The sequence below is a fragment of the Moschus berezovskii genome, chromosome 1, assembly GCF_049115385.1.
Source record: "Moschus berezovskii isolate FMDL1 chromosome 1, NW_MosBer_1.0, whole genome shotgun sequence".
Classification (NCBI taxonomy): domain Eukaryota; kingdom Metazoa; phylum Chordata; class Mammalia; order Artiodactyla; family Moschidae; genus Moschus; species Moschus berezovskii.
Window position 1 is genome coordinate 96,389,205 of NC_142460.1, and position 25,685 is coordinate 96,414,889.

The 25,685-nt window shown below is 41.6% G+C and overlaps 1 protein-coding gene across 1 annotated transcript in view; it reads left to right on the forward strand.

The window, feature by feature from the left end:
• The window catches only part of MB21D2 (Mab-21 domain containing 2), a 124,313-nt gene extending 108,573 nt beyond the window's left edge, over nt 1-15,740 (forward strand). Inside the window, exon 2 of the mRNA XM_055419725.2 lies at nt 12,374-15,740. Coding sequence (XP_055275700.2) covers nt 12,374-13,638 — 1,265 coding nt within the window. The 3' untranslated portion in view covers nt 13,639-15,740. The remainder of the gene's footprint in view (nt 1-12,373) is intronic.
• Nucleotides 15,741-25,685: the final 9,945 nt, after the last annotated feature.

Here is a 25,685-nt window from a genome sequence, read left to right on the forward strand (position 1 = left end):
GAATTTTCATCCCAGCTCAGTTTTTATGGCAATGGACAGCTCATTCATCTTGAGTTCCTCATCTGTAAAATGGGGACAAGATGACCTACTTGAAAGTGCCAAGAGGACAGAAGAAAATGACACAGGTGAGACGTTCAGTCTGTGCCTTAATGCACAGCAGAGCCAATCAGTGTTTGTGCCCTTCTCAGAGAGCCCTCTACTTGAGACATACATACTTTGAGAATGTACTTTGTAAAGTCAATCCTTCTTTTGCTGTGATGTGTTATTGCTAGTATGGAGATCTCTTTTTAAAATTGGCAAGTTGGTTGGAAGCTGGGACAGCAGCAGATTCGAAATGACAGTAAAACAGATGAGAGAGAAGAGCCTCCTGTGATAGAACACAGGATTCACCTGGATTTCTTCTTGTGCATATTGTGGAGCCCACATTGGATGGTCATATGTGGCTACATGAATCTGTGTTACAGTTGTCTGCCTTCAGCAGTAGACTTTGGTGATGGGCAGCCACCTTGGCAGACATCTGTACTCAGGCTCTATCACATGTTAGTATTTTTAGTCTTCACCCCTGCTGAAGATGCTGATTGGTTATTTCTTGGAACAGGAAGTTCACTCCTGCTTTAGGCAGCCTTGTTAGAAAATTCTACCAGATAGATGAGTTTTCCATTTATAGATCAGAGTGATTTTTTTCCCCATATATACTCCTTCTGCTTATTGGAATTATAAAGGTAAAGTTCATTTCTCCTTTATCAGGACAACTCATCACATGTTTAAAGGTATATCTCATGATCTTGAATTTTCCATTCTCCAGATAATCAATTTGCCCTTTTCCTCCTCCACTGTGTTTTGGCTAGGACCTTTATTCACTTCTTTCAAAGTTTTTATTATCTCAGCTTGTAATTATATGTTCATTAGAGTGTGTGATTATTTGATTAGTGTGGGAGTTGTTTGTGCTGCTTATCAGATATTTCTCTCTCTCTGCTTTCCTTGAATGAGGTGGAACTGCAGTTTCTTCCCTGGGGTTGGGTGGGACCAGTTTTGGCCAGCGATGTATGAATGAAAGTGATAGATGTCATTCCCAGGCCAAAGCATGTAGCTGCCGGAAAGAGATCTTCCAGGGCTTCCTTTTCCTCCAGTAGAGAGTCTGTGAAGTTCTAGATGAGGGTTACTCTATCCATCTGGATCCTGGATGGATCCTGGATGAAGGAAAGAAGAGCCCCAGCCAGCAACTCCTGCTGGTCACGTGGCATGAATGAAAAATAAGACTTGGCGGTTTGACATCTGAGTTTTAGATTCATTGTAATCTCGTCTCTCCTGATTGAAGCAATTGTATCTGGCTTTCTCACTCCATGATAAGGATCATGCAATGGGGACTGTGGGTTTCAGTATCTGACAGAGTACTAGCCCAGAGGAGGCACCAATACCTGTGGGTCACATGCATGAATAAATCACATCTGAGTTTTGAATCCTGCTTCCATCCTTGCAATTTACCGGACTTGGCTTCCTTCATTATTCCTCCTCTAAAATAAGAGACTCTACCCCTGCCTATCAAACCCAGCTTTCCAGTTTCAGAGTCATAAAATAGTTTGCATTTACATCCCCAAATGAGAAAGGAATACAGGCCAGACTCAGCTGTCACAGGCAGAGACAAAAGAGGATTTGTTGTTGTTCTTGTCGTTCCTCAGTTGCTGAGTTGTGTCTGACCCTTTGTGACCCCATGGACTGCAGCACGCCAGGCTTCCCTGTCTTTCACCATCTCCCAGAGCTTGCTGAAACTCATGTCCATTGAGTTGGTGAGGCCATCCAACCGTATCTGTCGTCCCTTTCTCCTGCCTTCAATCTACCGGGGAGGATACATTTAACTTAAGGCTGAACATCTCCATTAGAAGTTTCTTGCTTCTTCTGAAGATCAGGAGAGAAGCAGTCTGGTCATTGCTGATGTATTTCTGTATCCTTGTGTAGCTTTATGATACCATATTAGCATCACTCTTGCTTCTCACTTGCTACTGCTTTTACCTTTCAAGAATGAGCCTCCTTCAATGATCACTCCTTGTGTAAATTAAAACCGAGCTTTCCTGCCCTGTTGTAGCTGTGGGAGGCTGCTAGGTGGTGCTAATGAGACGCTCTCCTTTGAGTCTTGCCAGTAAGTCTTGCTTGGTAGAAACTATGAGGTTTTTTAACTATCCCAAGAAGTTAAAAGGAGGAAAAGGGCAAGGCTTATTAGATGGGAAAAATATATTTATAATGTGGGCACATCTCCAGAAGCCTTTACTGATTGCCATGTAAGAACCAGACCACATACTAAGCAATTTGGTGTGTATTTTCTTGTTTTATCCTCCTGGCCACCAAACAAGCTTTTAGTTGCTATTCTCCCATTTCACAGAAGGGAACTGAGGCCAAGAGTGTTTAATTAGGTTGGTCCTCGATGACGTACTTGAACCAGGTCTAACCCATGTTCATTCTATTCAGAATAACTTAGTAAACTTTGCCAAAATCCACCAGCTTTTAGAACTTGAATTTTAATTTTTAAGAATGATTAGAGAGGCTTTTACTTTTTTCCCCAACCTAATCTTTGATTTTATAGAGTTGTGCTGATAATATTTCCTAGTACATTATATGGCAAATACCATGATTCTCAAGTTGTGGTTGATGAAATAGTCAAGTTGACTGAACCAAACAGTATACCCAATATGGAGCTGCCCACCCATCCCAAAGTCTGTGTTAGCCCCTGCAGTAATAAAACCTTGACAGCAGGAGCTGATAGACGAGTAAGGGTGAGAGCATCTTCCATTTACTGACCCTCTTTGCCTATTACTGTGCCAGATGCATTATGTTGTTGTCTTGTTAAGGAGGGACAGTAAGTCATGAATACAGCCACTAGAGAGTGCAAAGGTAAGAATTCAAATCAAGGTCCTATAGGGCTGTGTAGATTGTTCATTTTACAGGGTATTTGTTCTGACAAAACAAGAAAGGGCTGGAATCCCGCTCACCCCCACATGCCGGTCTGTGCGCCATGCTGCCCCATGGCAGCCGCCAGAGGAGGCATCCCTGGACAAGCTGCAGTCTGGGTGCAGGGAGGAAAGGATGCTGGAGGAAAGGATGCTTCACTCACGTCCTTTCATCTAACGTGCTTTGTAGGCCTTCACGTGCTCAGAGCCTTGAGATAGATTCTCAGCTCTGTGGGATAGGAGTTGTTTGGCTAATCCAGTTTTATAGGTAGTGGAGAAAGGGAAGAATTTATGGGGAGAATGAACTAAATACTATGTGCCAAGTTGCTTTGGTCATGTCTGACTCTTTACGACTCTAGGGACTGTAGCCCACCAGGCTCCTCTGTCCATGGGATTCTCCAGGCAAGAATAGTGGAATAGGTTGCCATGACTTCCTCCAGGGGATGTTCCGGATCCAGGGATCGAACTTATGTCTCTTATGTCTCCCACATTGACAGGTGGGCTCTTTACCACTAGCGCCTCCTGGGAAGCCCACTATGTGCTTTGATATTTCATATCAACCCTAGAAGTGCAGTTTTCTTTGTTCACTTTGAGTAGATGAGGAATTGGAAACTCAGAGAATTTAAATAATTTGTCAGCCTTACTTAAGTAGTAAATGACAAACCCAGGATTCAAACTCAAGCCTGTCTTGCTCTAATTCCAATGTTTTTGCAGACATTATTAGTCTTAAGATGGGAAAAGATCAAGGAAGACTTCTTTGAGGAGGCATCAGTCCTATTACTGTATATATTTAGTCAATAGGTTTTTACCATCCATGATTTAATCAGTTCTCTAAAAGGTTTCAATAAAATCACATGTGATTGGGGACTTTGCTGGCAGTCAGTGGTTAAGACTGTGCACTTCCAGTATAGGGGGTGCAAGTTCGATTCGTGGTCAGGGAACCAAGATCCCACATTTTTAGCCACATGGCATGGCTAAAAACAAATAAAAAATAAAAATTGTATGCAGCTGTCTCAGAGTTATGCTAAATAAAACAGACTCTCTGACTTATATTAATGAAACATATAGTCGTTAATATTAGTGATCACTCAGCCGAGTATTGACAGCTGGGAAGCCCTGTTGGCATCTCACTTCTGTATTCCTGTGTTTCATAGTGTACTTATTTGGGAAAAATGAGTAGCTTCTTGTAAGACAGATCAGGTGCATTCTTCCTTCTGATAAATGTGGATGATCAGACATGATCTGCTGCCTGTCAAGGTCACACTAACACTTTGACCAGCAGAAGTGCAGAGTTGACATTTTGCCTTGAGACCTCTGCTACTTCCTTTCCCAGCCACTTTGCATTCATGTCAAGTCGGGTATTGTCATAGGGAGAATGGCGTGCATGTGCCATTCTGACCTTCACAACCACTGTGTGAATAAGACAGTCCTGTTATCCTCTCCCTCTGGCTCTGTGACCTTGAATGAGTTATTTCTCCTCTTTGAACTTAAGTGTTTCACATATAAAGTAAGGGGCATCATATAGATCATTTCTGTCTGAATAAAGAAAATGCAAAAACTTTCCTCAAGTTGAAGTCATTAAAAATCCCAAAGATTGGTGACTTTTTAAGAGGGTGGCTATGCCCACTTCTCAGAATGCAGCTCAGACAATCAAGCTTGACAAAAATATTTCAAGCATAAATTATTATGTTCTTACAAGAAGGTTTTATATTGTTTATTAACAGCTAAGTAGACTGCTCCCCTAGAGAATGTATCAGAGTCATAAAAGGACTTTGTCAAATTTATCCCATTCTTGACCCTTCCTGCTATTAAGGATCAGTGCCATAAAGGCACTGTTATTGATATTTCACATAAGTTGAGGTGAAAAGATAATAGTTTTTTTATGAAACAATGAATATTATTGAGATATTCAGGTCTTTTTTATCTACATAGAAATCTTTTTTATATACATAATCAAAGATATAGAGAGAGGTGAAAGGTATTCTGTAGCTTTAATTACAAGACATAAAAGTTTTACCTCTTTGATAGATCTTTATCCCTTCACCATAGTAAGGAATTCTTTTTTTTTAAAGGAATCTATACAAGTACTTACCTCTCCTTGCTATTCTTTGGAACTCTGCATTCAGATGCTTATATCTTTCATTTTCTCCTTTGCTTTTTGCTTCTCTTCTTTTCACAGCTATTTGTAAGGCCTCCTCCGACAGCCATTTTGCTCTTTTGCATTTCTTTTCCACGGGGATGGTCTTGATCCCTGTCTCCTGTACAATGTCAACGAACCTCTGTCCATAATTCATCAGGCACTCTATCAGATCTAGTCCCTTAAATCTATTTCTCACTTCCACTGTATAATCATAAGGGATTTGATTTAGGTTATATCTGAATGGTCTAGTGGTTTTCCCCACTTTCTTCAATTTAAGTCTGAATTTGGCAATAAGGAGTTCATGATCTGAGCCACAGTCAGCTCCTGGTCTTGTTTTTGCTAACTGTATACAGCTTCTCCATCTTTGGCTGCAAAGAATATAATCAATCTGATTTCAGTGTTGACCATTTGGTGATATCCATGTGTAGAGTCTTTTCTTGTGTTGTTGGAGGAGGGTGTTTGCTATGACCAGTGCATTCTCTTGGCAAAACTGTATTAGCCTTTGCCCTGCTTTATTCTGTGCTCCAAGACCAAATTTGCCTGTTACTCCAGGTGTTTCTTGACTTCCTACTTTTGCATTCCAGTCCCCTATAATGAAAAGGACATCTTTTTTGGGTGTTAGTTCTAAAAGGTCTTGTAGGACTTCATAGAACCGTTTAACTTCAGCTTCTTCAACGTTACTGGTTGGGGCATAGGCTTGGATTACTGTGATATTGAATGGCTTGCCTTGGAAACGAACAGAGATCATTCTGTTATTTTTGAGATTGCATGGAACAACAGACTGGTTCCAAATAGGAAAAGGAGTACGTCAAGGCTGTATATTGTCACCTTGCTTATTTAACTTCTATGCAGAGTACATCATGAGGAACGCTGGGCTGGAAGAAGCACAAGCTGGAATCAAGATTGCCGAGAGAAATATCAATAACCTCAGATATGCAGATGACACTACCCTTATGGCAGAAAGAGAAAAGGAACTCAAAAGCCTCTTGATGAAAGTGAAAGAGGAGAGTGAAAAGGTTGGCTTGAAGCTCAACATTCAGAAAACAAAGATCATGGCATCTGGTCCCATCACTTCATGGGAAATGGATGGAAAAACAGTGGAAACAGTGTCAGACTTTATTTTGGGGGGCTCCAGAATCACTGCAGATGCTGATTGCAGCCAGGAAATTAAAAGACACTTACTCCTTGGAAGGAAAGTTATGACCAACCTTGATAGTATATTAAAAAGCAGAGACATTATTTTGCCAACAAAGGTCCGTCTAGTCAAGGCTATGGTTTTTCCTGTGGTCATGTATGGATGTGAGAGTTGGACTGTGAAGAAAGCTGATCGCCGAAGAATTGATGCTTTTGAACTGTGGTGCTGGAGAAGACTCTTGAGAGTCCCTTGGACTGCAAGGAGATCCAACCAGTCCATTCTAGAGGAGATCAATCCTGGGTGTTCATTGGAAGGACAGATGCTAAAGCTGAAACTGCAATACTTTGGCCACCTCATGCGACGAGTTGACTCACTGGAAAAGACTCTGATGCTAGGAAAGGTTGGGGGCGGGAGGAGAAGGGGATGACAGAGAATGAGATGGCTGGATGGCATCACCGACTCTGTGGACATGAGTTTGAGTGAACTCCGGGAGTTGGTGATGGACAGGGAGGCCTGGCGTGCTGTGATTCATGGGGTCGCGGAGAGTCGGACACGACTGAGTGACTGAACTGATACAAGTACTGGGCTTCCCTGGTGGCTCAGACGGTAAAGCGTCTGTCTGCAATGCAGGAGACCTGGGTTCGATTCCTGGGTCGGGAAGATCCCCTGGAGAAGGAAATGCAGTCCAGTCCAGTACTCTTGCCTGGAAAATCTCATGGACAGAGGAGCCTATAGGCTGTAGTCCGTGGGGTCGCAAAGAGTCGGACACGACTGAGTGATGTCACTTTCACTTTCACATGCAAGTACTAATTTCACGCGTCTGCTTACTCGTTGGGTTCTCATATATGTACGCCGGTGAAGTTGTGACGATGGAACAAGACAAATGATACTGAGTTCTTGTATTCTGGTGTCAACCACCTGGTATTATATGTTTGTGATAGAAGTTAATAATTTGAATTCAACAGAATGTGAAAATGTTTTATTCACTGGAATATAAGGGAGTGTGAGGCAGAGTTCCATTTTTCACTTGATGTTGTAAAGCAAAGAACTTAAGAGGATGACAGGAACTCAGTCCTTAAACTTTGGGACCCAGTACCTAAAACGGTAATATTAAGGTCCTCCTAAGTAGAAACTGTGAAGTAAGTTGAAATCAATTACGGAAAGGGAGGCTGGGAGGCAGTTTTACTTTGTTTTTAAGAGCAAACATATGCCAATGCTTCTCTGAAGAGACCCACCCAGGGGAATAAGCTCTTTCTCCACCCCTCTTTTTCTCTGCTGCTAACAAGCTCGGTGGTATGTGTTCAATCTGTCTTTTGTTCTCACTCATGGTTTTGGATAATTTACTAATAGCTCCACAGTCAGAGACACTTGATATCACAAAAATATCCTGTAATTATACAAAAATCCTTGGATCAGTTCAGAGATGGCATTTGTTGAAACTAATGCCTACAGCCAAAGTGTACAGTAGAATTTTTTTTTTCCCTCTCAGCCCCTGGCTGTGTTTTCGTTGCCTGGCAACCCATCTGGGATGATAGCTGATGTCAGCCGATTTTCACTTATACTTAGCCCAGGAAAGTTTTCAAGGAGGGCATTTGAGTTTGTATAGTGCTGGGGAAGGCTCCAATTTGTGCTACCAAATAAGTTGTACAACTGCAGACTAATGGGCTCAGGCAGGCTAAATGTAAATGTGGAGGTCTCAGGGGATCAGCTTCCGGAACAGTGTGGCCTTTGGGACTTTGTTTCTAACTCCTAAGAGCTTAGCAAATGAGCTTCAGCTATATTCTCGCTACTGCTCAAGTTCTCACTTCCCTTTTTAAAGAAATAAGAAATGTTCAACATTATTCTAACTCCTGAATATCCAAATTTAGGCAAATACATTATATGGCTATTCTGAAAGAAGGGTCAACAATTTAGGTACAAGAGCAACAATTGAGAGGAAAAAGGAATATTCTAGTGTACACACTAACAAGCTGGCTTAAAACTCAGCATTCAAAAAACGAAGATCATGGCATCCGGTCCCACCACTTCATGGCAGATAGATGGGGAAACAGTGAAAACAGGGACAGGCTTTAATGTCTTGGGCTCCAGAATTACCAGTGACTTGGTGGACGGTGACTGAAGCCATGAAATTAAAAGATGCTTGCTCCTTGGAAGAACAGAAATGACAAACCTAGATAGCATATTAAAAAGCAGAGACATTACTTTGCCTACAAAGGTCTGTATTGTCAAAGCTGTGGTTTCTACAGTAGTTGTATATGGGTGTGAGGGCTGAATAATAAAAAAGGCTGAGCACCAAAAAACTGATGCTTTTGAACTGTGGTGCTGGAGAAGACTCTTTAGAGTACCTTGGACAGCAAGGAGATCAAACCAGTGAATCCTAAAGGAAATCAACCCTGAATATTCATTGAAAGGACTGGTGCTGAAGCTGAACCTCCAATACTTTGGCCTCCTGAGGAGAAGAGCCAACTCATTGGAAAAGACCCTGATGCTGGGAAAGATTGAAGGCAGATGATAGTGGATGAGAGGATTGGATGGCATCATAAACTCAATGCACATGAGTTTGAGCAAACTCCAGGAGATGGTGAAGGGCAGGGAAGCCTGGCGTGCTGCAGTCCATGGGGTCACCACGAGTTGGAGACGACTAACCACCACCACTAATAAGTGAAAATGTGTTAAAACTTCTTTAATCCAGCAGAGGGCAGAAGGGAATTTTAGCTTGTTTTCCTCATCTGTAACTATTGGAACAAAATTGTGGCAGTCCAAGTAAAGTTCAGTGATGGTTTTGTAAACAAATATCCCCAGCCCATTACTGCACATGTTATTCTGGTTGTGTAGACAGAGCCTGGCCAGTGCGCTCAGAGCCAGCTGGATCCTGCCTAGGACAAAAGGATGTATAGAATTTTGTGCAGTGTCCATATAACAATGCTACTAATCAGTTCAGATCCTCTTACTAATTACTGTAACCAAGCAGGACCCCATGGGGCCTTCCCCCATATCCCCACCTTTATCTCCTCTCAGAAGTATCTAGATAATAGTACTTGCTATACATTTGCAAATGTATAAAACCTCTCCCCCTCCAATGGATGGAAAGTGTTAACCACTTAATCACCTGGAGCACACTTAGCCCCAGGCCTTCTGGAACCCAAGGACTGATAAAGTCGATCCCTGTAACAAAACCTTGTTCCCTCATCATCAGCCAGTCAGAGAACTGTGTACAAGCTGATCACATATCCTGCGACACACCCCTCCAACCCCCAACCCCGCCCTTCACCTGGCTTATAAACATGCTTGACTGAAAACTTTCAGGGAGCTTCTGGCTTCTTATGGCATCAGCCACCTTGTCTCTTTGCAGAGCCCTGCAGTAAACCTCTCTCTTCTCCAGACTCCTGTATTTCAGTTTCTGTGGCTTCATTGTGCTTCAGGCACATGAACTTGCATTAACATTACAACCCAGCATGTCAGGGTTTTCCCATGTATATTTGTGGCACTCCAAATGCTAGAGTGAAGCAGTATATGAAATAATGAGTAAATTATTTCAATATCAAATGTTCCTTTTTAATTTTTTTTTAAATTGGAGGATAATTGCTTTACAGTGTTGAGATGTTTCTTTTTGAAAGGATCCGTACCTCCATGTGAGTCTGTAAAATAGTAAACATGATTTTCAGCATCTACCTGGAATTCTGAAAGTTCAGTCCTATCTTTTTAGAGCTACTGCTAAAACTTGGGGTGGTAGTAGTTATTATTTTGTCAAGGTGAGATTAATACTGAAATATGATAAGTGAGATAAGCATCTTTGTCTTGGTGTTTATGATAACTTTCCACTCTGGTGGCTCTCTGACTTTTAAAAACCATTTTTAAAAGGAAAATAAATTGTTCGGTGCTGATTTGTAGTGAAGGCTGCTTGGGTTAGCATGTAGTGTTTTAGATTGGGTTCCTCATGAAGTGGCCCCTGAGATGGAGTTAGAATATTTATAAAGAAGCACCCTGGGGACCTGCACCTGTGGAAGGCGGGGAAAGAAGCGGGATCAGGGGGAGGGTGAAGTCAGGTGTCCTTGCAGGTGCAGTGACAGCCTCAGTTGATCCCACTGGGAACTCTGGATTCCAGTGACTTGTCAGAGTATCCTGTACTGGGGCACTTCCATACTGATTGCTTACAGCATGTGTACCTGTCACCCTAACCCCAACCACAGGATGTGATCTTGGTTGAGGTGGCTCTTTGCAGGAAGACTGTACTGACTTAAGGGATTTCTCTGACAGCCCCAGAACCTGAGACAAGAAATCCTTTATTGAAGAGGGATCCTGTTGCCATATCACAGCACAGAGCATGCACAGTCTAAAAAAGACAGGGACACTGAAGTCTCTCTGATGAATTGTTGCCTCTTTAATGTTGGATGGCTTATTGACTGCTATAAAAAGAAAGTGATCCTTTACTATTTGTTGTTTGGAAAACAGGATCTTAAAGATGAAAAGAGCACATTTTTATAAACGAATGTCAAATTCTGAAATACAGTGATAACAGACACATATACATAGTTTATTTATTTGAGTTGGGATTGCCTTATGAATAAAAAACTGCCAATTAAAAGTAACTGCAGTGACTAATGGAATGATAGTGGGAAGTCATTCTTTTTGATCTTTCAGGACAAGATATTAAATGAGTCATGAAGTGATGCTGATAGTTTGTCAGATAATGAAGCACAGATAAATACATAATAAAAAGACAGGAGTCAGGGAAAGTAATTTCTGTTAATATGTTATTCGTGGAACAGTCATTTCTGTCTTGCCTTTGGATAAGTACTTCATATCTAAGCCTACTAATTTCCTCAATTTTCTCCTTTGTCATTCAGTCACAGCTTCAGTTGTGTGCCCACTGAGTGCAGACCTCTATTCCCGCTTAATACATATTTGAGACATGGTTCTTATTCTCAAAGAACTCGTAATATCATCCCCTAAAATTACATTTGTTGTTTCACTACCAATCTCATTAGAGAAATATACAATTAGGGAAGATATTAAGTTCATGGTGCAGGAGATAAGTTTTTAAAGTAATTTTTTTCTTAAAAGCCCCAGTGTTTTCATTGGCAATAAACATTTCAGTTGTTTTTGTGAAGACAGCCTCAATTTGTTCAGTTTTTGAGAAAATGTCTGTCATATACTAAAGTCTAAATACCCATAGTTTATCTGAAGTTCTTTAAATTAAAAGTGGTGTTCCATGAATAAAGCAACTAATTTAACCTCCAACTCAAACATGAGGGCTTTTCTTGAAGCACTTTTGTGTTGATATTTAGTATGAGACAGGAGTGTTTGCAATTTCATCATACAGAAAGGTGGTTTGAAATTTGGGACTGAAGAAAATGAATCCAATTTCCTTTTCTATCAAGGATTTTAAGTGAAACTGTATTATTAATTTTTTAATGCTAGTGCATGCCAACAATAAAGAATCCAATGACTGTTAATACAGTTGGTGCCACTCGACTAATCCTAAGGCACCAGCAACTTTGCCTTCCTTTTCTTTTGTACCATCAAGTGTCAGCTCAAGTGTCAACACAGTGAAAAAGTCAATAACGTACTAGTATTATTTTGAAGAGTCATGACCTCACTGCCCGCTGAAAGTATCCCACTTTCAGTGTCCGCAGCTCCTCCTGTATAGAGGAATGTTTCAGCAGGAAGGCCTGGGGAAGGGTGACTGCTTTGGCAAGAAATGAAAGAGCCAGGCTTTAGGTAATGACAGCAGAGATGGAGAACAGGGAGGGAATGAGAAATGTTGCAGAGGTTATACAGATAAGATTTGGCAGTAGAAAGCCAAATAATAAGAGTTGAAATTTACTGAGGTTTTCAGCCTGAGCGACTGGATGGATGGCAATGCCAGTCACTAAGGTGATGACTAGGGAAGAGGAACCCTGGTTTATGATGGAAAATGATACTGCTTTCACAGTGAGAGGAGAATCTGCATAATTCTCCCATCTTTTGGAAAAGGATGGGTTCTAGCACCGATAAAAATGAACAGAGTATTCTTGGCTGGGCCCGTGTAGCAGCCGAAGATGTGGTTTTGTATTGATAAACAATGGCTCTTGGAAGCCCAGCATATTCTGTATTGATGTATAAGACTCTTGTGTCTGTGCTCCCTATAACCCTGTTTTCTCTTTCTGTTTCTAGGAATGGTGCAAAAGCTGGACCAAAAACTGCCAGTGGCCAATGAGTACCTGCTGCTTTCTGGAGGAGTCCGAGAAGGCGTGGTAGACCTGGATTTAGATGAGCTTAATGTCTATGCCCGAGGGACCGACTATGATATGGACTTCACTCTCCTGGTGCCAGCCCTTAAGCTGCATGACCGTAATCAGCCTGTGACACTGGATATGCGCCACTCAGCCTTATGTCACTCTTGGCTGAGCCTTCGGCTCTTCGACGAGGGGACAATCAGTAAATGGAAAGACTGCTGCACCATTGTAGATCACATCAACGGTGCCACCAACTACTTTTTCTCTCCAACCAAAGTGGCTGACTGGTTCTATGACTCCATCAGCATTGTCCTCTCAGAGATACAGAAGAAACCCCAGAGAGGGATGCCAAAGGTGGAAAAAGTGGAAAAGAATGGGACCATCATCTCCATCATTCTGGGTGTGGGGAGCAGTCGCATGTTGTATGATATTGTCCCGGTGGTCTCCTTCAAAGGTTGGCCAGCAGTGGCCCAGAGCTGGCTCATGGAGAACCACTTTTGGGATGGGAAGATCACTGAGGAAGAAGTCATCAGTGGGTTTTACCTGGTGCCAGCTTGCTCCTACAAGGGAAAGAAGGACAATGAGTGGCGGCTGTCCTTTGCCAGGAGTGAAGTGCAGTTGAAGAAGTGTATCTCCAGCAGCCTCATGCAGGCATACCAGGCCTGCAAAGCCATCATCATTAAACTCCTGTCCCGGCCCAAGGCTATCAGCCCCTACCACCTGCGGAGCATGATGCTCTGGGCCTGCGACAGACTTCCCGCCAACTACTTGGCCCAAGAAGACTATGCAGCCCACTTTTTGCTGGGCCTCATTGATGACCTGCAACACTGTCTGGTCAACAAGATGTGTCCCAATTACTTCATCCCTCAGTGCAACATGCTGGAGCACCTGTCTGAGGAGACGGTCATGCTCCATGCGCGGAAGCTCTCCTCGGTCCGCTCAGACCCAGCAGAGCACTTGCGCACTGCCATCGAGCACGTCAAGGCAGCCAACCGCCTGACGCTGGAGCTCCAGAGGCGAGGGAGCACCACCAGCATCCCCTCCCCGCAGTCCGATGGAGGGGACCCCAACCAACCCGATGACCGTCTGGCCAAAAAACTGCAGCAGCTAGTGACTGAGAATCCGGGGAAGTCCATCTCTGTCTTCATTAACCCTGATGACGTCACAAGGCCCCATTTCAGAATTGATGACAAATTTTTCTGAGCATTTTTGCTGCCTTTTTTTTTTTGCTCTGGTTCTAAAACTCTCATAATATGTAGTGTGGTTTGTGATGCCGTCTTTTGGGTTTTTTTTTTTTTTTTTTACATATCCAGCGTGGATTGGATCTGTTAAGAACACATCTTAAGTTTCCTGGTTCTGCAGGATGGTGCAGACTCTGAAACAGTATATTACTATTTCATATTCTGCCTCTGATTTTGCTGTTTACTTTTTGTAGTTATTGTTTTGTTTTGGTGTTTGCTGTTTTTTTTTTTTTAAGGAGAACTTGAGCCATAGATGAAATGCCCATGAATTATCTCCCTTCTTTCTGTTTCATACTTTGTCCAAAATTGTTAATGGGAGTGGGGAATCTCTCTTCCTAATACTTCAGGATTCCATGTTTTGTTTGCTTTTCTTTGTCTTTATTTTTTTTAATGAGTGTTCATCACTACAGATATTTGAAAATCATCTGAATCTGGAAACTACCTGGTACGTTAGCTGGATTTGTCGATACTTTTTTCGACCAGTAGCCAGGGTAATTTCTCCCTCTCTGCCAAACAATGTAGACTTTGAAAGTGATAATGCTACAGATTATGTTTGGAGCAACTTCATTGAATGTAATTGTCCTCAAATCGGAACTTTGGATGGTTTGGAAGGGGGTCTTTGACAACTTTCCAAGTAGAATTAAGGTTTCCAAATGGTAGTTTTAGTGTGTGTAATTATTTGAAGCCTTATTTAAATCCTATTAATGAACATACCATTATAATTGTTATTTGCACTAATGAAATCTTTGCCATTGTCGGAGTTCCAATGCGTGTGTTTCAATATAAATTGACATCTACTGTTGAAATGCTATCATTTCTTCATTTAGCTCATTTCTCTTAATCAATAGAATGATTCTTTGTGTTTGTTTAGTTCTCCTTTATGTGGGTTCCTATTTTGTCCTCTTTGAATTTCCTGGTTCCTATCTTACCGAGAGAAGTTTTTCAAGCTTTATACCTGCTGAGTGACTTTATCTGAAGCTGGGGAAAATGTATGATTGATAAAGCAGTTGTCTTTGTATGTATAGTTGATCCTTGAACAGCACAGGTTTAAAGTGCGTGGATTCACTTATATGCAGATTTTTTTTCACTAAATGTGTTAGTTGAATGTATGGGTTTGGAACCATGAATAGAAGGTCCACTACAAAGTTATATATGGATATTCAAGCTCACAAGGTCAGTGTTCCTAACCCCCACATTATTCAAGGGTCAGCCATATTTCTTTTGACATTATCGGGTTAAGCTTTTTTGTAGAGTCTCTTTGGTTCTTCTGAGAGTTTTGAGGAAAACTAGAAGGAAAAATGAATATTAATCCCCAAATAGAAGATACCATGCCAGTACAAAAGCAGGTTTTGCCATAGAGCAGGAACCAGGAAATAACTGGGTGGAAGCCTTGGTGTAGAGGTGTCCTGTCTTTAAGAATGAAATTACTCGCCAGGTTTAGGTGCTGCAAGGCATTGGCTCCCTGTTTTGGTATGGACTCATTTCAAACTGTAGTGTTTGGGAGACCAGGGGCCTGCCCATCTCTCAAAGGATTACTGTGCTGTCTACTGTTGGAAAGGTCAAGCAACACGTTGATCTTGAATGTTCAGTCTCACGGGGTAGATTTTGGCCAATTGAAATCAGGCATATGCAGTCTTGGTTTTTGCATGGGAATTATTGTAATGCTTATGAATGAAAATGAAATCATTCAACCATCTTAAATCAAACGAAAGTAATAATAAAAGAAACATACTGGCCTTGGAGTTTTGTTGTTATTTGTTAGTTCGTAATCTGGAAACTGTTTTCTTATTAGTAATACCAGTAATAATTTTCAGTAGATATAGCCCTGGGCTTGCTCTTGTCTTTCAGGCCAGATTTCTCTATGTAGTAAAAATCCGATGTCCAGTGTTCCCTGTCTCCAATTTTCCTGCTTGTATCTACCTACCCTCCACGTAATCTATGTCCTTCTTGGGAAATAGATTCATCCCCAGCTCTGGACATGCACCCTGATTGGTGTAGACCAATCAAGATAACCATTTCCCTGACCACAGTCATTAGTTAGGGATTGGGCATACAATGCCATCTGTTCCATTCAGGGATATGCTTGCAATTCTAGCTTTGGATGCTGGTGCAGCAACATGCACCCTGGATGTGGAAGAGGAAGCACTTGACTTTGCTATCAGTTCCATGAACCTAGGGCTTTTCGGTCAGACATTCTTAAAGGTGAGTAGAAATGAGATGTAGTCTGGTACCTTTTCTTGTCTGAAACATAAGCGAATCACTGACTTCTGTCCTTTTGAAGCCCTGAAGATTGGTTAAAATAATCTCTGTTTCAAATAAAATATAAAATGCCTTAAGGCAGAGGTTATCAATTTAGTATTACTTACATCTGCTTCTTTAGGTTGTGGGAATTTATGAGCTATAACTTAACAGGATTTCAATTCTCTGATGGGACCTCGTTTCACATATTTGAAGAATAAGTTATTTTGGACTCTGACTTTCTTAGCTGAAGTGGAAGTAAGATGCAAGTAACGATTGGTTTCAGAGTGGATGGAGCCAAACAGGACCAGTCATTTTAAAAATAAAAACATCCCTGAAATTGCTGTACAGAGTTATTTCAGGGAAAATGAGAGGCAGGTATATGTGGCTAATTTTACTTTCAGGTGCAGTTGTGAGCAAACAGGGAGAAAGCTTCTGGGGCCAGTTGAAGAGCACCTAGTGACTGACCAATGCCTTGTAAACCACACACACACTTGACAGCACAGAAGGAATCGGATGTTTCTTTAAGGTGTTTTGTAACACTTAACAGGGAGGATTAAGCCCATTGTCTGGGCACAGGTAAGTATTGATTATTTGATATCAGATCATTACCTTGCTGAGAAAAATTTCCTGACTTGGAGTTCGGCCTTGGACAGGATGGCCTGGCTGGGAAAGGGAGGCTGTGCTGAGTCAGGGGGCTTCAGGGCTGCTGCTCCAGAGCTTGGCGGTTGTCTTCGGGGAAGGCACTGAACTCCATTCTGATAAGCTTAATCTCCAGAAGCTTTTCCTTTGAGTCATCCAAGGGACTACTTGTGTGGCTGTTCTACTTCCCATCTGGTCATTATTTGGGGTTGAGGAAAGACTCCCCATGTTCTAATCTGCAGGTAAACCTTTTTACCATTAAATGGAGCTCTGACTACTACTTGGACTAAAGGAAGCAGATGGACATCATTTCCTCTTCCTCTTATGCTATTAATATCATATAAATACATATGTTTTAATAGTTTTAAACTGATTCAATCCAGTTAGTTAATGGGCTTCTCTGAGAAAAATAGCCAGTTTAGAAAATGTACCTCTTAGGCCGTAATTTCCTCCCAAAAAGTGTTGTTAAAATAAGTGTTGGTAAAAAGTGTTGTTTAGAATAATATTCTCCAATGGAGAACTATTTGCAACATGTCCTAAGTTCTACCTTCTGTTAATTAATTGCAAAAATCTTTTTTCACTTTTTACAGAAAACATACATTATACACAGAAGAAATCAAGCTGTAAAAAATTTTAACTAATTTTGTTTCTTTCTGTGTGCCCATTTTATAGTGATATCCATAGACACTTAAGTAGTAGGACAGAGCCAACATCTGAAACCGTTTGTTTCCAAAGTTAAGAACTTGTCATTATGGTGCCACCCTGCCTCTAATATTAGTATCTATTCTTATTCTTTAGATTCTATTCTGTGCATTTACAGAGGACCTAAATTTGGATAAAAGGTAAACATAAATAACAAAACCTTGGGCAGACTCTTCTTTGAATCTTTTCGTCAGCAGAGTAGATGGATCATTTAGAGAAAGTTAATTTTCTGTCACTGAAAAATCCTGGGAGTAAAGAGATGACCATGTGGGAAAAATTCTGGTTGAGGTGGGGAATGGACCACATATGAAATAGCAGTATCACATGTGAAGTATTCCTACCAATGGTGAATTTGAAGATTTTCGTTATGACTTCATAGGGAATTCAGAAACTAAATGAACAACTTAAGGGCCAGACAATTCCAGGTTGCTAGGTGGCAGGTTTAACAAGCAAGAGAGCTTATATCTGAGGCTAGATTTCTCTTCATGGTTGCAGGAGGAGGAGATCTCATACCGGCCCCCATAGAATCTCGGTTTCCAGAGGCAGTCACAGGGTTTAGTCAATATTGAATCCAGATGGTCTCAGCAACACTAAGACTCAAGGCTGCGTCCTGGAAATGGCTCCTAGTGTGGGAATGGTGGGCAAACCATACATTTCAAGGACAAGAGGAAGGATGAGGAGCCTCTGCCAGGGTCCAGCTCTAGGGTCAGCTAGAGGTTACACCATCTTGATAATTTCCTCCAATAAACACATCAGATCTTCTATGGTGATTGGCAGGTACTTTGCATAATGCTCACTGAAATTCAGCAAGTGACTGTCCTCTTCCCTTTTCTGGGTCTTGTTTGCTCTTATCATAAATTGGGGAGTGAGATTTGTGACCTTAAGGACCTCTCCATGAAGAGCTGTTGGTTGGAGAGGGAGAGTAAACACAAAGATAAGAACTAGATGGGAGGGAAGATTAACTGATGATAATTCATGACTGGTAAGTGGTATTTGTAGACCCCAGCAAGGGCTGCAGATGAACTGAGGTGGATGGAAATTGGGGCGGTGCTCCAAAAGGCTAGATTAATGCAAAATCATTGCTTTTTACTTATCTCATATTCTTCTTCCTCTCCCTGTTCTTCTCTTAAAAATTTCACTCCAGGGATGGTGACATTGTTCAGAAAGTTCCCCAAGACTGTGGTCAAAGGCACAAATCTCTGTGCCATCCAAACAGCTGTGTTTGCTGCATTTTATAAAGTTACTGCTTACAGAAGGATCTTACTGGAAAACTGAAACTTTTTGCTCTCAAGTTGCTAAATATAGCATTGACCTTGGCTCACTCACCCTTTGGTTTTGTTCAGCTTTTTTATATAAGAATTCTAAGAGTAAAAAAGCCTTTTGGGGATTTGTGTGACATGAAGGTAGATTGGGTATATAATCTGCTTAAATTTGATTTCTTGAGTATATGTGTTCACCTTCTGGTGGAAACTTTGGGGGGGGGCAGTGTCTTCCATTATAATCCTGTGATTCTAAAACAATCACAGTGTAACTCCAGCTTCACACTGAACTTCCAGTCATTTTGTGGTTTTCTAGGCTGATGATGTGGGAAAGAACCGTAATAAAATGTTGCCCTAATGGACTGGGAGCGAGCGACAAGAATGAAGACAGAACACAAAATCTGGTGCAATGGGGTCAGGGGGCCTGTAGCCTCTTTTGGGGTGAGGTGCAGAGTCCACTCTTGAGTCCAGCTTTTATTCCTAATTGCAGACTATAAGGCTTTCTCAGATCTTATCTTTCTCAAGACACAAGCTGTGTTAATCACGTACCCCTAAATGTTATGGACTACACTCACATAATCCAGATCTCCTTGTGTTTACCCCAGGTCATTCCCTTCTGGGCTAGTCTTGGGAACAATTAGCAAGTGCCTAGGTAGCGTTCAACCCACTCCAGTACTCTTGCCTGGAAACTCCCATGGACGAAGGAGCCTGATAGGCGGCAGTTTAAGGAGTGGCGAAGAGCCGGACACAACTGAGCGACTTCACTTTCACGTTTCACTTTCATGCATTGGAGAAGGAAATGGCAACCCACTCCAGTGTTCTTGCCTGGAGAATCCCAGGGACAGGGGACCCTGGTGGGCTGCTGTCTATGGGGCTGCACAGAGTTGGACACGACTGAAGTGACGCAGCAGCAGGCAGTGATCATGCCTGACGCTGACCCGGCATTCCAGTTCCATGCTTTTATGATTCCAGTCATACTCCCTTCTGGGTCTGGCCTTGGGGTTTGTAACAAGGAGGTTATTCTTAAGAAAAACATGAAAGATAATCATTAACATAATTTCTTAATATATACTGATTTTCCAGGGGCTATTTCTATGAAATTTCTCAAGGCTGTGAAAGTACGTTCGTTACTAGGAATTCCCACTACAATAAAAGTCTGACAGAGAGCCCAGGAATGGTTTCCTTAGCCACACAGAAAAGGTCCTGGCCTACGTCTCTGACCTTTGACCTTACTGCTTCATTTTCCCTATATTCTATGACCAGACTCAGCTCTCTTTAGATTGTTTTTTAATTTATTTATTTTAGAATTTCCTTTATTAATACTCAGTTGTTTATCTTTGGCTGTGCTGGGTCTTCGTTGCTGTGCCTGGCCTCTCTCTAGTTCTAGCGGGTGGGGGCTACTCTCTAGGTGCGGTGCTCCGGGTTCTCTTGTGGAACATGGGCTCTGGAGTGCTCGGCCCTCAGTAGTTTTGGCACACAGGTTTTGCTGCCCCAGGGCGTGTAGGATCTTCCCGGACCAGGGATCAAAGCATGTCCCCTGCACTGGCCGACAGCTTTTTTACCACTGGACCACCAGAGACGTCTTTTGGATTGTTTTTAACACCAGCTACATAGAATGCTGAATGGTTCCCGGTCATTACATGAAATTGCCTGTGTTCTGCCTCCCTCTTTTACGTATCCTGCAATCTTCCGATAAATACAAAAAACTTCATGCTTCAGCCTCTCCTTGTGAGATTCTCTTGGACATCCCTTTTCTACTTTCCCATTATTTGTTAGAGAATCACTAACTTCTAAGTATTCTCACCACCGACCGAGAATATTTTGACAATCTTTCTGAGTTATGTATTATGAAAATTATAGGTATTAGGGGGGTTAAAAATAAATGTACAGGCTATGCTTTTTCAGGCTACACATTGTCCTAATTTCAGAATACCATTATGCAAGAACATTCTCACCATTAATAATTATTTATTTACACAAGTGCAAGTGAAGGAGTTAACCAAATTGTTAATTTTATTTATTTTTGGCTGTGCTGAGTCTTCATTTTTATGCAGGCCTTTCTATAGTTGTGGAGAGCAGAGGCTACTCTTCCTTGTGGTTCACAGGCTTCTCTCTCTTTTTTAATAACAGTTCTATTGAGTTATAATTCACATACTGTATAATTTGATCACTTAAAGTGTAAAATTCGATGGCTTTTAGTATATTTACTGATTCTCATCGTCATGTCTACAATCAGTTTTAGAACAGTTTTATCATCATAAAAGAAAACCCACACCTACGAGTTATTCCCTATTTCCTTCCAACCCTCCCAGGAAGAGGCAACCTCGAAGCTACTTTCTGTCTCTACATAATTGTTTCCTCTGGACAATTCATATAAATGGAGTCATATAATCAGGCTTCTCTTGTGGATCATGGTCTCTAGGGTACTTGAGCTTCAGAAGTTGCAACACATGGGCTTCATAGTTTGGGCACACATTTAGTTGCTCTGCAGCACATGGGATCTTCACTGATCAAGGATTGAATCCATATCTCCTACATTGGCAGACAAATTCTTTACCACTGAGCCACCAAGGAAGCCCTAAAAATTTTTTTTCCTGTCTAAATTGATCTCACAGAAGTACCTGTCTCGCTCGATAGAAGGATTCGTAAAGAAATGTCTCTATGGCTAGTTGATCCACAGATTTTGTCCAGGTTTTGAATTTCCATGTGAAGAGGGATCTCATGGTTTTTAGCTGATGAATGTGGTGGGGGCTGGGCATCAGGCCTAGATTCTCATATATAAAAACACACAAATATATTAGCATAGTAAAATATTAAGTAGCTGTTTAGTCACTAAGTCTTGTCCGACTCTTGCAACCCCATGGACTGTAGCCCAACAAGCTCCTCTGTCCATGGGATTTCTCAACAAGAATACTGGAGTGGGTTGCCATTTCTTTCTCCAGGGGATCTTCCCAACCCAGGGATCGAACCTGCATCTCCTGCATTGGCAGGCAGATTCTTTACCACTGAGTCATCAGGGAAGCGTGCGTCTTTTAGGGTGCTTAATGAATGCAGCTTCATTTAGTAATCTGCCACTCTCTAGCCTTCTGACTTTAGTTACTTTCTCTTTCAGCTTCAGATTTCTTTTTTGTTACTTGAGTGTAATTTGAGTGGCTTGGTTTTTTTTCAATGTTCACCTTAGGGATGGACTGGCAGTCAGCCTCTGGATCTCTTGCATTGACTCAATGAAGCATCTCTCTTATTTTTATTTGCCTTACATATTAGAATTTTCTATAGAAGTTACTTGAAGGAAAGTTGCCACTGTCTTGAATATTAAGAAGCATATGATGTGACTGTCTCTAAAGGTTAAGGTCAGTTGTTATAGGAAGCAAGTGTTAAACCGGTAGTGTTGGGGGAGTGCAGGAAGAATGGATAATATTTCAGTACTTAATTATCCATTCAACAAACAATTATTGAGCACCTCAAAGAAAGAGGAGAACCAGTTTTTAGCTTCATGAACTTTTTAGTTTAGTGAAATGGGTGTGAATGGAAGGGAAGAACATCAACCCTAGATTTGCAGATGTAAAATATAAATCAGGTGAAAACTTAATAATTTAGAAGATGAAAAATATTGAAAACTCTTTTCACATGTATCAGCCCAACATTGGCACAGTAAATTACAGTTTCTCAGCCATGATACTATTGACATTTTGAGTCAGATAATCCTTTGTTGTGGGCAGATGCCCTGTGCATTGTAGGGTGCCTAACAGCCTCCTTTTGCTCTATTCACTATGTGTCAATAGCATCCTGCTCCTTCTGGTTCTCGGAAACAAAAACTTCAGATAGTACTGAGATCCCTGGGGGGCAAAACTGCCTCTAGTTGAAAACCATTGCAGGAAATGATTCTACTTTACATTTTATTTTCTGGGAATAGAAGAAATTTCAGGTTTCTCTCTATGACTAGCCAAAAGTAAGGAAATACCTAGGAAATGTTGGTTGAATTAAATTTGTAAGAGCAGAGTGTGGATCAGTCTTTCCATAGTCCTTCACTTATTATTTTTATGTTTGTAACTAAAAATAACCTACTCAAGTAGTTTTCATCAGCTAACATTTTCCAATGTTTCAAGTATTGCCAACAGTGGCTGCAGATTGCACTCTAAGATGTAACTTTTTCCCTCAAGAAGGTTATGTCATATACAGGGAGAAACTGGTTGTGATAGAGGAAATAGAATAAGCAGGAGAAGATGTATACAGAAGGGGTCAAATAAAAGACCAGATAATAGTTATTATAGGAGTTCAGTTTAGGGAGAAATCTTGGGCTGAAATATTTAGGGAAGGCTTTGAAGATTAAGAAGATTTATAAAATTATGGGGATAATCTTAAGAGGCAGTTATGGAGGGGCCACATATGGGAATAAAAGGTAAGAAACATAGTTCCAGTCTTTCATACACAGTTCCGTTCAGTCTCTCCGTTATGTCCAACTGTGACCCCATGGACTGCAGCACGCCAGGCCTGCCTGTCCATCACCAACTCCCGGAGTTTACTCAAACTCAATGTCCTTCGAGTCATATCCAACCATCTCATCCTCTGTCATCCCCTTCTCCTCCTGCCTTCAATCTTTCCCCGCATCGGGGCCTTTTCTAGTGAGTCAGTTCTTTGCATCAGGTGGCCAGAGTATTGGAGCTTCAGCTTCAGCATCAGTCCTTCCAATGAACACCCAGGACTGATCTCCTTTAGGATGGACTGGTTGGATCTCCTTGCAGTCCAAAGGACTCTCAAGAGTCTTTTCCAACACCATAGTTCAAAATCATCAATTCTTCAGTGGTCAGCTTTCATTATAATCCAATTCTCACATCCATATATGACTACTGGAAAAACCATAGCTTTGACTAGACGGACCTTTATTGGCAAAGTAATGTCTGTGCTTTTTAATATGCTATCTAGGTTGATCATATAGCTTTTCTTCCAAGGAGTAAGCGTCTTTTAATTTCTTGGCTGCAGTCACCATCTGCAGTGATTTTGGAACCCAAAAAAACTAAAGTCTCACACTGTTTCCACTGTTTCCCCATCTATTTGCCATGATTCACTGGAAAAGACTCTGATGCTGGGAGGGATTGGGGGCAGGAGGAGAAGGGGACAACAGAATGAGATGGCTGGATGGCATTACCGACTCGATGGACATGAGTTTGAGTGAACTCCAGGAGTTGGTAATGGAGGCCTAGCATACTGTGATTCATGGGGTCGCAAAGAGTCAGACACGGCTGAGCGACTGAACTGAACTGAACTGAATGGGACCAGATGCCATGATTTTAGTTTACTGAATGTTGAGTTTTAGGCCAACCTTTTCACACTCCTCTTTCACTTTCATCAAGAGGCTCTTTAGTTCTTCTTCATTTTCTGCCATAAGGGTGGTGTCATCTGCACATCTGAGGTTATAGATATTTCTCCTAGCAATCTTGATTCCAGCTTGTGCTTCATCCAGTCCAGCATTTTGCATGATGTACTCTGCATATAAGTTAAATAAGCAGGGTGACAATATGCAGCCTTGATGTACTCCTTTCCCAATTTGGAACCAGTCTGTTTTTCCATGTCCAGTTCTAACTGTTGCTTCTTGACCTGCATACATACTTCTCAGGAGGCAGGTAAGGTAGTCTGTCCCATCTCTTTAAGAATTTTCCACAGTTTGTTGTGATCCACACAGTCAAAGGCTTTGGCATAGTCAATGAAGCAGAAATAGATGTTTTTCTGGAACTCTCTTGCTTTTTCAATCATCCAGCAGATGTTGGCAATTTGATCTCTCTGGTTCCTCTGCATTTTCTAAATCCAGCTTGAACGTCTGGAAGTTCACGGTTCACATACTGTTGAAGCCTGGCTTGGAGAATTTTGAGCATTACTTTGCTAGCATGTGAGATGAGTACAATTGTGTGGTAGTTTGAGCATTCTTTGGCATTGCCTTTCTTTGGGGTTGGAATGAAGACTGACCTTTTCCAGTCCTGTGGCCACTGCTGAATTTTCCAAGTTTGCTGGCATATTGAGTGCAACACTTTCACAGCATTATCTTTTAGGATTTTAAATAGCTCAACTGGAATTCCATCACCTCCACTAACTTTGTTTGTGTGATGTTTCCTAAGGCCCACTTGACTTCGCATTCCAGGACGTCTGACTTTAAGTGAGTGATCACACCATCGTGATTATCTGGGTTGTGAAGATCTTTTTGTATAGTTCTGTGTATTCTTGCCACCTCTTCTTAATATCTTTTGCTTCTGTTAGGTTCATATCATTTCTGTCCTTTATTATGCCCATCTTTTCATGAAATGTTCCCTTGGTATCTCTAATTTTCTTGAAGCGATCTCTAATCTTTCCCATTCTATTGTTTTCCTCTAGTTCTTTGCATTGATCGCTGAGGAAGACTTTATCTCTCCTTGCTATTCTTTGGAACTCTACATTCAAAAGGGTATACCTTTCATTTTCTCCTTTGCCAGAAGTCTGGAAAATGCTTCTGGAACTGTAGTTTGAATTTGGGGAATATATCTGCTGCAGATTTGTGTGGAAATAGAATATCATTTTATGTTTTATCTTTGGCCAACATGGGAAGTGAATAAAGCAGTTTGAAGGTACGTGAGACTGAAACGTAGTTGTCACTGAAATGACTTTCAGTTCAGTTCAGTTGCTCAGTTGTGTCCGACTCTTTGCGACCCCATGAATCACAGCACGCCAGGCCTCCCTGTCCATCACCAACTCCCGGAGTTCACTCAAACTCACATGCATCAAGTCGATGATGCCATCCAGCCATCTCATTCTCTGTCGTCCCCTTCTCCTCCTGCCCACATTCCCTCCCAGCATCAGAGTCTTTTCCAGTGAGTCTACTCTTGGCATGAGGTGGCCAAAGTATTGGAGTGTCCATCAGTTCAGTTCAGTCAGTTCAGTCACTCAGTCGTGTCCGACTCTCTGCGACCCCATTAATCACAGCACGCCAGGCCTCCCTGTCCATCACCAATTCCTGGAGTTCACTCAATTTTATGTCCATAGAGTCGGTGATGCCATCCAGCCATCTCATTCTCTGTCGTCCCCTTAAGTTTCATGTATTAGTGCTGTTTTGCCCTGTTATTTTTGGCTGAATTCATGAAGAAATGTTATCAAATTTGTAGTAACAGTGTATTTCCAAAGTCAAACTTTAGACTGTGTTTTG